This window comes from Pogona vitticeps, chromosome 5 (genome assembly GCF_051106095.1).
Source record: "Pogona vitticeps strain Pit_001003342236 chromosome 5, PviZW2.1, whole genome shotgun sequence".
Lineage (NCBI taxonomy): Eukaryota > Metazoa > Chordata > Lepidosauria > Squamata > Agamidae > Pogona > Pogona vitticeps.
In genome coordinates, this window is record NC_135787.1 from 194,378,144 (window position 1) to 194,390,995 (window position 12,852).

Consider the following 12,852-nt stretch of genomic DNA (forward strand, 5'->3'; position numbering starts at 1 on the left):
ATCACAACTATTATTATTGTTGTTATACTGTACAACAATACACCACAGCAAAAAATAATAGTTCTTATTCAGATATTATTTCCCCTATAATAATAATATAATAGTAATAACTATTATTATAATTATTGTAACAGCAAAGCAGCAAAAATGTTTCTTCTTAATTAAGCATCCTTCAGTCTTGAGAGACTAGGGTAACATGCTCTGAATGGAGGTCTTGGAACAGCATCTCATGTGGCTGAGAAGGCCAATTCGAGAGTGACCATCCTTTCCACACTGAAGACAAATCCAGTCTGTTCCCTGTCCAGCTCCCTGGTTTTGCTGCTTTTGTGACTTCCTCTTTGCCTCGGCCTGCTGTACAAGTGTCTCTTCAAATTGGGAGAGGCTGCGATGCACCGCCTGCCTCCAGGCCGAAGGCTCAGTGGTCAGGGTTTCCCATCTGTTGAGGTCCATTCCTAAGGCCTTCGGATCCCGCTTGCAGATCTCCTTGTATCGCAGCTGTGATCTCCCTCTGGGGCGGCTTCCCTGCACTCATTCTCCATACAGGAGATCCTTTGGAATTTCTTCTTAATGGTATTAGTAATAGTAATAATTATTATATTGTAATTATTGTAACAACAGCAAAACAGCAGAAATATTTCCTCATAATAATAATAATAAACATCGTTTACCATTGAAGTGAAAAGGGATTCCCATAACCAAGATGCACTCTAATTCTGTTTATATTAGGTAAACGTTCCCCTTGACAATGAGTCCAGTCGTGTCTGACTCTAGGGCGCGGTGCTCATCCCCGTCTCCAAACTGTAGAGCCAGTGTTTGTCCGTAGACAGTTTCTGTGGTCACGTGGCCAGCACGACTAGACACGGAACGCCGTGACCTTCCCAACGAGGTGGTCCCTATTTATCGACTCGCATTTTACATCCTTTCGAACGGCTAGGTTGGCAGGAGCTGGGACGAACCAATCGGCTGCTGCTAGTCTTTGTTGTGGAAAAACGAACCTCATTTCCTCATAGCCGCCTTTGGTCCTCCAGATGTTTTAGACCTCAGCTCCCCAAAGCCTTAGGCAAGTCTGGTCACTGGGATGGGATTGAGGGTGCTGTCGTCCCAAACCGGGGGGGGGGGGGGGAATGCGCCACCCCACCTCTGGCATAAGTGCAGCGTCTAGGTAACACTAAAACGTAGAGCAGCAGCTGGAAATGGTATTCTTAATTCTTATTTTACTTTCGGAAACAGTCCCTGCTTCCTTCTGAATACAGATGTCTATATCCTAGAACATGGGAGCCTTGTTTCATGCTCAGTTCACCTATGGCTTTCCTGATGGTAGACTTTTAAACCACCATGGTGTTAAGACAGAGCAGTGATCAGTAAATAATTGCCATGTTATATATCTCTCTCCCTCATTATGTCTGAGCACGTGGACTTGTGCAGGAAAGCTCACTTTAAAATATAATAGTCTTTAAGGAGCCACCACATTTTTTACTTTATATTATTATTATTATTATTATTATTATTATTATTGTTGTTGTTGTTGTTGTTGTTACTGTTATTACTGTTATTACTGTTATTATTGTTATTATTCCTAAAATGTGTGCAGAGACTAACATGGCTTCCTCTTCTTCAACCGTGAACAGGAATTTTAAGGATGCGGAGATGGCAATAATGAATCTCTACATATTTTCCCTCTAAAGTTACATTAAGTTGTTCCTGAATGTATTGTTATATTGGCTGTGGAACATTCCCCTTATTCACTCGTTTATACGTCCTGCTTCTAAAACTAGGGCAGGATGCACTGAGCACTAACACAGGAAATTTTTAACACTCATGTAAAATGTTTGCTCTTTATTTAGGTGAGAGCAACAGTGTGGGGTTTTTTTCCCCACCTGGCACTATTCTCAATCATTAATTGAACAATATACTTCCACACTTTAATAGCAGCTTTTATTCTTGGCTATAAATTGTGCTTTAAATGTGGATTCATTTAATATAGCGATTTCTCCTTACTGTAAAATGACTTGCCAGTACAATTCACGTTTGGAAACAAACACTTCACGGTAACAGAGGGAATCCATGTAAGATGTATGTTTACAACTTGTGCGTATTCTTGGTAAACAACCATAAAACCAAGTCATGTGCCATATTTGCCTTTGTAATATAATGAATCATGCTGCTACCATAAAATAACAACAATACTTTTTCATTTTCTAAATAAGAGCCCTGGAGAAAGCAAAACCAATTTAAAAAGGGAAATCTATGCTGAGAGAAGGAAATATCTTACATTAACAGCTTGAAGATTAAAAATCATCCTTGAAAAGTGTGCAAAAGTTTTGCTTGTATGGACAGCATGACCATCTGGTTCCCAGTCATACCAGTAAGCCCTGAAACAACTGCAGGAGTTTTAAGTGGACACCCCGGGAGAAAGCAAGCTAGAAATATGCGCAGACCCTTTAAATATGCGGACTCTTCAGATGTTAATATAACATAGAGAAGTCTTTTTGTGCCTTTAAAGAGGTAGTATGGAAAAACAACACCCAGGCATTTTGACAACATCATGTACTGATGAGGGTGGAATGAAAGCACGAGAATTAAAATCTTTTCCCTGGTCTTTTACAGAGGAGAAGCCCTTACCGTTCTGCCCACCTTACAAGTGAAATAGTCAGGCTTGGTTTGGGTCATCTCTGCTCGCTCTCTTCAATTGCTGCCACGCGCGATGTTCCTGGCATTCACCCACCACTATGGAATATTGAATATGAGAGGCCCCTTGGATCATCACACGTGGTGAGGGTTTTTGATGTACAAAAGTATATTTAAAATCGGAGCAGGCAAAGTGCTTCTTCTCGTGGGAAGGGGGGGGGAATCAGCTTAAAAGAAACAATGGAAAACTGTTCACATTGGATGTGTGAATTTGCAAATATGATTGTATTTGCAAGTATGATTGTCTATAGAAAGGACTGTTCCTCCTAGTAGTTTTTCCTGCTTAGACACGAGGTCTCTTTGGCACCAACAGCCTCCTGTGAACCGTCTTTTGCAGTATATGGTTTCTAGGGAAGCCTAGGTGAAGCTACACCTTTTAAAAGGTACACATTTGTGCTGATATCCAGGCACGGGAATTGCACATCCTTGGGACAGAGGTCTTGGAAAAAAGTGGTTCATGCAATGACCCTCACACAAAAAGCAACTATGGAAGTAAATTCATCCATGTAAGAACATTGAAAGTATAATATTCAGGACCGGGCCACATAAACAAATTGGAATAAGGATGCTCTCGCCTATAAGCCAAGCCTGTTTACAGTAGATTGAAGGAGGTGGACCAGAGAGAAAAGGAAGACTAGCCAAGATGGGGGCATAGGGTACAAATCATTTTGTGACTTACTGTGAAGAGTTTCCTGCTAGACAGAGGGCCCTGCACATATGTTAGTGTTTCCCCTTTTCCCTGGGAGACAGCACCCTTTGTGTAAAAAAGACTGAGATGGTGTTTAATTCAGGTTAAACGTAGCCTTAGCGGTATCACTGATAGCATAACAGTTCCTCCCAGTGTATGGGGTGAGAGAAGACTTCTCTTTCCAGCCATAGTTCGTAGGAGTAATGGAAATCCTCAGGAAGTTCCAGATGCTGCCCCAGAACACTCTGCAAACAGTTATCCACTGGAGCAAATTCAGAGTCTTGAGGTTTATCGTACCTCCGGCTGTTAAAGGCTTCGATGTTGGCTCGCAAAGTGCATTCTTCTGCTTGGAAGTCCCATGGCCGAGCGTCGATATCTGTTTGCCAGTGAGGCAGAAAAAAAGAGTAAGATCACTTCTTTACTAACAGGGAAGAACCACTCTTGGGGGGCTATTTTTTGTTGTTTGTTTTATAGGCCACCTATCTCCCAGTGCTGGAGGAGACTCTTGAGAGTCCCCTGGACTAACAAACCTAATCCATTCTGAAGGAAGTCAACCCTGAGTGCTCCCTGGAAGGACAGATCCTGAAGCTGAAGCTCCAATACTTTGGCCATCTCATGAGAAGAGAAGACTCCCTGGAAAAGACCCTGATGCTGGGAAAGTGTGAAGGAAAGAGGAGAAGGGGATGACGGAGGACGAGATGGATGGACAGGGTCATCGAAGGGACCAGCATGAATACTGTATGACCCAACTCCAGGAGGCAGTGGATGACAGGAGGACCTCGCGTGCTGTAGCCCATGGGGATCACAGAGAGTCGGACATGACTGAACGACTAAACAACAACAATAATCTCCTGATAAGGGCTTCCATCCCAAGGCGGCTCAACATATTAAAACAACAGAATTAAAAACATAGTAAGTTAAACATTTTTTAAAAATGAAACCGTACACTCATTAAAATATGCATGAATAAAAAGCAAGTAAACTTTTTAAAATATATGAACTTTTAAAAGGCATTCAGGGACTCAATCATGATTGTCTGGGGGGGGTGTCTTCATGAAAAACTCCTACCTCTGGCACAGCTATCAACAATGCTAACTAAACTGTGCACTGTGTCTGGAAATCCGAATCATTCCTGCCTTGTTTGTGGTTCCCAGCACAAATCCAGAATGTACTCTCTTTTGCATGATATTTTGTCTAGTTAGAATGGGCCAGGATTTGTATAATGCAAGTGTGATAATAATAATAATCAGGTCCCATCAAGTGAACTCTGACTTAGGGTGACCTTTTCAGGTAGAGAACACTCAGAAGTGGTTTACCCTTCCCTTCTTCAGGAAGGGGGTGCCCTGGGACTGCGCAGCTTGCCCAAGGCCACCCAGGCTGACTGTACTCACCGGAGGCACAGCAGGGAATCACACACCCAACCAGGAGCCTAAAAACAACTGAGGGATCCAGCCAGCAATACAAGTGTTGCAGCATGCTAAAGGCAGATCCAAGCCACATGACTCAGCGTGCAACACATGACATCAGCAAAGGTTTATTGAGTTACAGCAATTCGCCTCCAAAAGCTGGACCATCTGCATAGCTGCAGAACAGGATTTCGTCCCAATATGTTGTCAGGAGTTATTTTCCCATTCCTCCTCTTTGTGTGTGTGTGTGTGTGTGTGTGTGTGTATGTACGTGTTAAAAGTAGTTTCTTTGTTAACAAAAGTTTTATCTGAAGTCCTAGACAGAGATGGGCATGAACTGCCAGTTCGTGCTGGTTCGTTGGATGGCCGAAGGTTTGCAGCCTGGCCACCTCCTGGTGGGTGCCCCTCCTCCAAGGCAGTGTCTGGAGGAAGTGGGGCAGGAAAGCTGTGGTTGCTGCCTTGGAGTGGGCGCCCCCTAGAGGAGGCGAGGCTGCAAGACACCAAATGTCTGTTTGGGCTGTCAGACGAACCGCCGAACCGGTGCTTCGTGCCCATCTCTAGTCCTAGATCTAGTGAGCAGCATCGAGCTGCAGGGTCAGATCCCTCATCTCATTTTGTACCCGGCAGTTCCATAGGGGTCACTGCTGTCGGCTTCCCAGAGAGAGAGAGAGAGAAAAAACTCCAGAAGCAAACTCAGATTTGTTTCTAGAACTTAACAGTTTAAAAGTTAGGCCAGTGTCCCCTGCTCCCACCATATCTCATTAACTCTGCTCTGGTGGAGAGGGGGTTATGAGACAAAAACATGGAGGCGCCTACTCTCGAGAAAACAAGAGAGCCCGGCCAAGGGCACCCCACCTCCCTTCTGCGGACAGGGAGGCCTCCGCAGCACTCACCGTTGCCATAGGCCCAGTCGTCGTTCATGCGGTGGCGCACTTTCTGGTAGATGGCCGACATGGTTTTCATGTTGCTCTTCCGCCACTGCCGCCCGAGGTACTTGGTCTGGATCTTGAGCAGCTTCAGGACGTAGAGCTGCAGCATGGCCTGCTTCACTTTGAGAGCCCGTTTCAGGATCGGAGCAGACTTGAACACCACCAGCATCTGTCCCCGTACCGAACCAAGAAGGGGATAAAAGAGAGCTGTGTGGGTCTTTTGTTTGTTTGTTTGTTTTTACAAAAAAACAAATTTAAAGATATTTATAGAATATAGAAAACCACTGCAAGAGCGGGTGAATGAGATGCTCAAGGTTTTTAAGGCTTGTGGAGGAATCCTCGACTGAACCAAGTTTAAAGAAGTCATTAGGTCTTGTTTCCCCAGATGGACTGATTTAATTTGTATACCTGCCCATCTGGGCAAGAGACACTCTGGGCGCTTTATAACAAACAAACAACCTAATTAAAACACAATCTAACAGAACAGAAAATAAAAAATAATAAAATACAAATAAGCAATACAATCAAAAGGATTAAAATACATTTGTATAAAAAAAAGTTTCGCATGGCGGACTTCATCAAATTAGGCTAAGTTCAGCTGAATCCGCAAGTATCACATTTTAGAATGCTTGCCTAAATAACAAGGTTTTTAATGACTTTTTACAAATGGCCAGTGAAGGGGCAAACTCTCTCAAGGTTAGCATCCTCAGCTGGCCTGCTTGGGATGTCGTGCGGGAGGGGTGGATGCAGTTGGAATTAGGAGTTTTGCCAGATACTGAGGTCCCAAACCGTTTATAGAGTTTTATAGGTGAGAACCATCACCTTGAAGCTGGCATGGAAATGGACAGATAACCAGTGTAAAGTGGCCAGAATTGGAGTACTAGGTTGATATTTATTCACTCCACTCAATATCCTAATTTTTTTAAGTTAGCTACCATTATGCTTCATTTTGGGGTTATGAAAACTAATTGTTTGCTTTCCAGTTCTTTGAAAATAACTTAATTCTTTTTCTAAAAATATATGTGTATTTAACTCAGTAAAGCCACATCCTCATAAGCAGAAAAATAACTTTCAAATTGATGGTTGTAAGTTTTCCGGGCTGTTTGGCCGTGTTCCGAAGGTTTTTCTTCCTTAACATTATGAAGACAAACCTTCCGAACAGGGCCAAACAGCCCGAAAAACCTACAACAACGCTCGGATCCTGGCTGTGAAAGCCTTCGAGGATCCATTGACGTTCAAATTCCTGTTTTAAAGAGTGAAGTTACTCCTGGTGGAAGTTATAGTTGCAATTCCCAGTTATTAGGGAAAGAGAATGCTCAAAAAAACCAAGAAGGAAGTCCTTTAAACAAACCAGAAACCACTTTCATTTTGCCATCTTGAAGAATTTTGCTTACTTTTTTTTTGCTTATTGTTCATTGTTTATTGTTTTTTTGTTTATTTTTGGATACTTTTATCTTGCTATATGTATATGTTGATGTATTTTACCTGTCTGGAAGCCGCCTAGAGTGGTCGTTTTGACCAGATAGGCGGGATATAAATTAAATCAATAAATAAAATAAATTTCTTTCTTTTCTGGTAAAACACCAGGCAAGGCAAGGAGGAGAGAGGAAAACAAGACATGCATTTAAAAAGTGGGACGTGAGCTGCAGGTTCTGCTACACAAAACAAGTTTTTTAGCCTCCAAGCCATTTGGAGGTGGTTAGAGGAGATGCTGGGCTGCTCACCATGGTCCTGGAATGTTTCCACTTGGTCAGTTTGTTGAGGATCCTCAGCAGATTGATGCAGGAGAAGAGGTTTCTCCAACAGAACTGGTTGTTGTCTCCCGTCTCCTACGACCGAGGGGGGAACAGGGGGAAAAACCCACAACAGACCTTATAACAACCATCCACTCCTCTTAAGCGTTGCACAACTCTCGAATCAACAACACTTGCCTGTTTTGAGTATGTTTGGGCCAAACGTTTGTGCAGCATTTACAATCTAAACCTTAAAAAGAACCGGGCTTCTTCTAGCAGCCGTCCCATGATCCACCCCATGTTTGTTCTGGAAAATAAAACTGCTCAGAACCTTCATTTCTGGCCTCCAGGACACGGGGGAGGAAATTTCAGTGCTGAATCGAGCGGAAGTGTGTTTTGGGCCCCCCCCCCTCAGTAAGAAGAATCGTTGTCTCTGTTTCTGTTGGGTTAATACATTGTTCCAGTCCTCTCTGATCCTTCACGAACGCCTCCCGAACTCCCAGCGATCCGAGCCAAGTCTGAAAATGCCACCTTTTCTTTCTTTTTTTTAAAAATTTCTTTTCCTAGAATTCTTTTTGTGGTCCTGTGATGTAGGCGGCTGTGGGGGCAGGATATAATTCATCCTGCTGCTGCCAGAGCCCAGACATTTCCCCAATTGGGATGCCTGCCTCTGAGCCGCGACAAGTCCCCCGGGGAGCAGAGATGCACCCCTTTCTCCACCCTCTCCTGCCAGGAGGGAGAAATGGTTAAAAATAGGTGAAGCAGGCATGGATAGGTCCCTTTCCTAACACCCCCCTTGAATACCACAGCCCCATCCTCATTCAGGAAAAGGTCCGCCGCCACTTTAAGACAAACAAACAACATGGGAGCCTTGACCTTAAACGCTATTCTTGCGCAGAGAAATAATTAATCAGCATTAATTGGCACAAGCCTCCACTAGAGGACACTGTTGCTTGACACACAAAAATAGGCAATAACCATCACAGACTACTAAAAAAGTCATTCTACTAGACAAAAAGTTTGGTGGATTAAAAAAAAAAAAAGAAAACATAACTTCATCAAGTTGGTTACCAGTATGAAGAGCTTAATGTTCAAACATTCATGGCAAGATGGAATTCATTGGACGCTTCCCTCTCAGATGCAAGTTTGTGTTGGTGGGGCAAATCCACATTGTGAATTCATGAATTGCACACTATTATATCGATAGGTTCTTTTAGGGGTTTGAAGATTCTCTTGCGTTACGGATACCCAACCCAGTTGAGGAAGATATCTTGGGTTTTTTTGTCCAACTTGGGAACCAAAGGGACGTTTCAACTCTGCAAATCCTATCACCCACTTCTGCACTGGTGCAGGAGGATTTAGGAGGATGTAGGACTTGGGTGCAAAAAAGGAAAAAGCAAAGTGGGCTGCTTATATACTGCTCCCTGGTGCTAAAAACAGCCTCTGGGTGGTTTACAAGTGAATTAGGCAGGCTGGTACTCTACCAACCTCAGAAGGATGGAAGGCCAAGTGAACCTCAAGACGGCTACTTGGGATTGAACCTGGATTGTGAGCAGAGTCTCGGCCGTAGTTTAACCGCGGCGCCACGAGACTCCTTATGCACAAACCGTAGCATTGTTAACTGCCCGTGTTGTCCATTATATAAAATGCAAATTAGAAGAGATTCATTTTGCGAAATTGTGTTTGCAAGATTCATCCATAGTAAGCAAGGAGCCCCAAAGATCTCCTTAAAACGTTAGACGTGCGAGTGTGTGTTTTCGAAAGGTCAGCTTTTTTATTCCACTGGTCTATCCCATTAATCTCACTTGGCTCAGAGAGGCTAGAGTTTTATTTTCCTCCTCATCTCCCGGACACCTTTTCTACTTCTCTCTGACAGTTTTCCTCCTTTCAGCCATCCGTGGGGCAAAGGGGCAGGAAACCCCAAAAACCACTTTGCCCCAAATACATTGTTTGTTCCCACCACCTATTAGGAATGGCAAGGAAGCGTTTCACAATCCAGCCAGTTCTCGGAATGCTGATTCGACCAACCATCCCATTTGCTAAACCCATTTTGCAGGCAGGAACGGAGGTGACAACGCTGTGTTTTGCTCCAGGGCACAGCTAACTCTGGGAAGCAAAATGTGGTTGTTACTCCACTCACCAGGCTTTCAGCGTTGAGTTCTGGGAGCTCATGGACTGTGCAGAAGGGATAATCCAGGGCAGACAGGCTGGCAGGGAGAACAAAGGAAAACGGGGGGTCAGGGCACGGCCGTTGGGCAACTCAACATCAAAGCATCAAGCTTTAAAAAAGTGTTTCTGCATTTTTTCCAGGAAGATGAATGTGGTCCAGCAGACCGTACCTGTTTTTGGCAGTTATGTAGGACATGATATTCTGGTTGAAAAACTTCAGGATGAGTGGGATGCAGTTGGCAAACACTAAATGCTGAGAGACGTACTCAAACTGGGGAGAGAAGACAAGCCAAATGGTGAAGCCAGGAAGGGGTTGGGGGGACCGAAGCCGACAGTTCTTCCGGACAGGGAGCGACAGAACAGTCTCTTCCGACGGGTTCCGACTGTGAATTTCAGATCCTTCCTGACACTGCCATATGGCAGCATGGCTCGGAGCAGCTTCTTTCTTGGACTAAGCTCCTATCTCGCTAGAGCTGTCGTCCAAAAGAAAGGGAAGCACCTATTCTGAATTCAGACGTGGCACGCCATGGGCTGAAGAAGCTCCTTTGGATTCAACCAGCGCCGCACCGTGTAGAAGTGAGACTGAGTTCCCAATAATAATTTTAGAACTGCAGAGTTGGAAAGGACCCTATGGATCCTCCATCCCTTATCAAGGAAGGCCCACGGGGGATTTGAACTCCCCAACCTCTGAGTCCGCAGCCAGAGATCTAAACTCCGGAGCTATCCGGCCATCTTGCCCAGTCCCACCTGGGTAGACCAGGTCACAAGAGACAGCAAGGGCTGCTACATTCCCCAAGCCCTCCAGGAAGCGAAAACACTTGATGCTATCACCCCTGGAAGGCCAATGAGATCCTCCCACCCAGTGGCTGGAGGGCTTGTTATCTGAAGAAGGGGCTTACAATCACAGGGAAATGAATCGGTTAGAGATGCCAGACTTCGTGGCTTTATTTGTGTTGCTGCACGACTATTCCTTTGAACAGAGGAGCTGACGGCCGCTTGGTCTGTCTTTCCGTCGCAGCCCATCCACGTCAATAATTAATGATGAATGAATTAATCATCATCTAGACATGCGGAAATAAGATACCTTCGGCTGAGTCTGGAAAGAAGGGGCCATATTATGCGAGAAAATGCGGAATATTTTTTTTCCTTGATCCAGACTCTTTCTTCAGTCATCATCATGCCAATTCTGACTTCTGACACAGAGAATAGATTTTCAGCAATAAGCCCAGCTCTTCAGGGCCTCAGTATCACGGCTAAAGTGCAGGGGTTCCCAACCTGGGGTCCCCAGATCTTGGACTAAAACTCCCAGGAGTCTTCACCCCCTCGCTGTACTGGCCAGGATTTCTGGGAGTCATAGTCCAAGAACATCTGGCGGACCCCAGTTTGGGGAACCGCTGCTCCAGAACAGAGGAGTTCTTTGAGATCAAGGAACCCCAAAATACGACAGGGAATTAAGACACTGAGAACGAAGCTACCCGTCCATCATCCCTTTAGGGTCCCCCGACGTCAGCTCACCTGGTAGATGTGGTTCAACTTGAAATGCTTCAACAGCAGGAGCAGCGAGGCAGAGATGGCTTTGACGATTACCTCTTTGTGCCGGTTCACGTCCACCCCAAGCTTCATGCTCTGCAGGACTGTGATGCTACACACCCAGAGGAGAAAAGGGTTTCAAAGAGGGTCCTGTGGATCAGAGAACCCAGATTCCCCCAGTAGCCTAGCGTTCTGCTTCTGCAGTGGCACGCCTGGTCTTTCAAAGACGCCCGGTCGTGACTACGTCAAGGGACATTGGCTTTGAGCATGGAGGATTCCTCTAACACATCTGGCTTCCTTATTAATCCAGAGCTCTGAAAACCTACATTTTTGAATGACAGGCCACAGAATCTCCCAACTAACGTGGGCTAGGGGATTCTGGACCCTGTGATCCAGAAAAGCTCAAACCCATGGCTTCCTTCAGGGAGTCGGTCCATCTCGTATCCGGTCTTCCTCTTTTCCTGCTGTCTGCCACCTTTCCCAGCGTGATGGTCTCTTCCAGGGAATCCTGACTTCTTGTGATGTCGGAGAGCCTCAAATTTCAATATTTTGGCTTCCAGAGATCATTCAGGCTTCGTCTGATCTCGGGGGCCCTTGTTTGTCCTTCTGGCCATGCAGGGGAATGACAAACCCTTTCTTCGAGCCCCACATTCTCTCCTACCTCCCCTGAATCCGGCAACATCATTCAGTGAACTCCCACCCACTGCCCACTTTCTCTTATGATGAGAGAACAAGCAAAACCTCCTTTTCAGTCCACTTTTCTGACACCAGAACGTCTGGCCTTCCAGGTATGGACACACCACTCCGCCCAGCGCCCGTCATCTCTGGCCATATCTAAAACTGGGGTTTGTAGTCCAGAAAGGCAAATTTCCAAACTCCATGGTGACCCCTGCGCATGAGAGTTCCCCCTGCTGCTGCCAGGGGGAATCTCCTAGATTCACGGATCCTTTCCATCCCCATGCCCTGGATCAAAGCCCCCCATTGCCCCCCCACCCTCGTTGCAACCCTGGGCAAAGGTCCCAAATTTCTGTTCCAGAAATGTCAGGCCCCTGAGAAAAGAAGAAGCCAGGGAGGAGCCCCCCACCCACCCAAAGCCGGACCCTCAGGAGCGGAGGGACTGCATGTTCTCCCATGGGTGAAAAGCAGCCAGGAGCCGGCCCGGTCGGGGGACTTACGGCATTTCCTCCGGCAACACGTCGGCCAGGATGTTGATGGAGTCGGTCTTGGCTTTCGAGGTGGGCGCTGCGGCCAGCAAGATCTTCAGCAGGGCGATCTGCAGCAAAGAGAAAGAAAGGGGAAATTCCCCCAAAAAAACATACACACAAGTCAACATTAGACTCCTGGGGGAATCCAGCCGTTTGGCCACAGGGGCTAAAGAGGGCTGGTCAAGGACTTGGGAGACGTTGGTTCAAATCCCCACTTGACCGTAGACAACTTTGTGGGCCATCTTGGGTTACTGGTATTTGCTTAGCCCGTTCTACTTCACAGGGTTGTCGCGAGGAGGAAGTGAGAGAAGAGGCATGCAAGCCGCCTTGATCATCTCTCCAGAGATCCTCCCGGTCCCGTCTTTCCACCTACGATTTTATTCGCCCAAAAGGGAACAGCTGTCTTGACAGCATCCCGAGTCAGCCTGCTTCCCTATCCACTTGAATTAAACAGAATCTAGTGAACTAAATTGATGATGTTTCCATAGACGCAAGGTTGAAATG

The 12,852-nt window shown here is 45.7% G+C and overlaps 1 protein-coding gene and 1 long non-coding RNA gene across 2 annotated transcripts in view; one reads left to right on the top strand and one right to left on the bottom strand.

Moving 5' to 3' along the window:
• Window positions 1–1,913: 1,913 nt before the first annotated feature.
• The window catches only part of STRIP2 (striatin interacting protein 2), a 48,089-nt gene continuing 37,150 nt past the window's right edge, over window positions 1,914–12,852 (bottom strand). Inside the window, exons 15-21 of the mRNA XM_073002437.2 lie at window positions 12,319–12,416; window positions 11,129–11,255; window positions 9,784–9,884; window positions 9,585–9,651; window positions 7,436–7,540; window positions 5,676–5,880; window positions 1,914–3,752 (exon numbers count right to left, since the gene is read on the bottom strand). Coding sequence (XP_072858538.2) covers window positions 3,502–3,752; window positions 5,676–5,880; window positions 7,436–7,540; window positions 9,585–9,651; window positions 9,784–9,884; window positions 11,129–11,255; window positions 12,319–12,416 — 954 coding nt within the window. The 3' untranslated portion in view covers window positions 1,914–3,501. The remainder of the gene's footprint in view (window positions 3,753–5,675; window positions 5,881–7,435; window positions 7,541–9,584; window positions 9,652–9,783; window positions 9,885–11,128; window positions 11,256–12,318; window positions 12,417–12,852) is intronic.
• On the top strand, window positions 2,644–7,275 carry LOC140707812 (uncharacterized). Its single transcript, XR_013536842.1, has 2 exons — window positions 2,644–2,772; window positions 3,851–7,275. It is a non-coding gene; the product is annotated as an uncharacterized LOC140707812 (long non-coding RNA).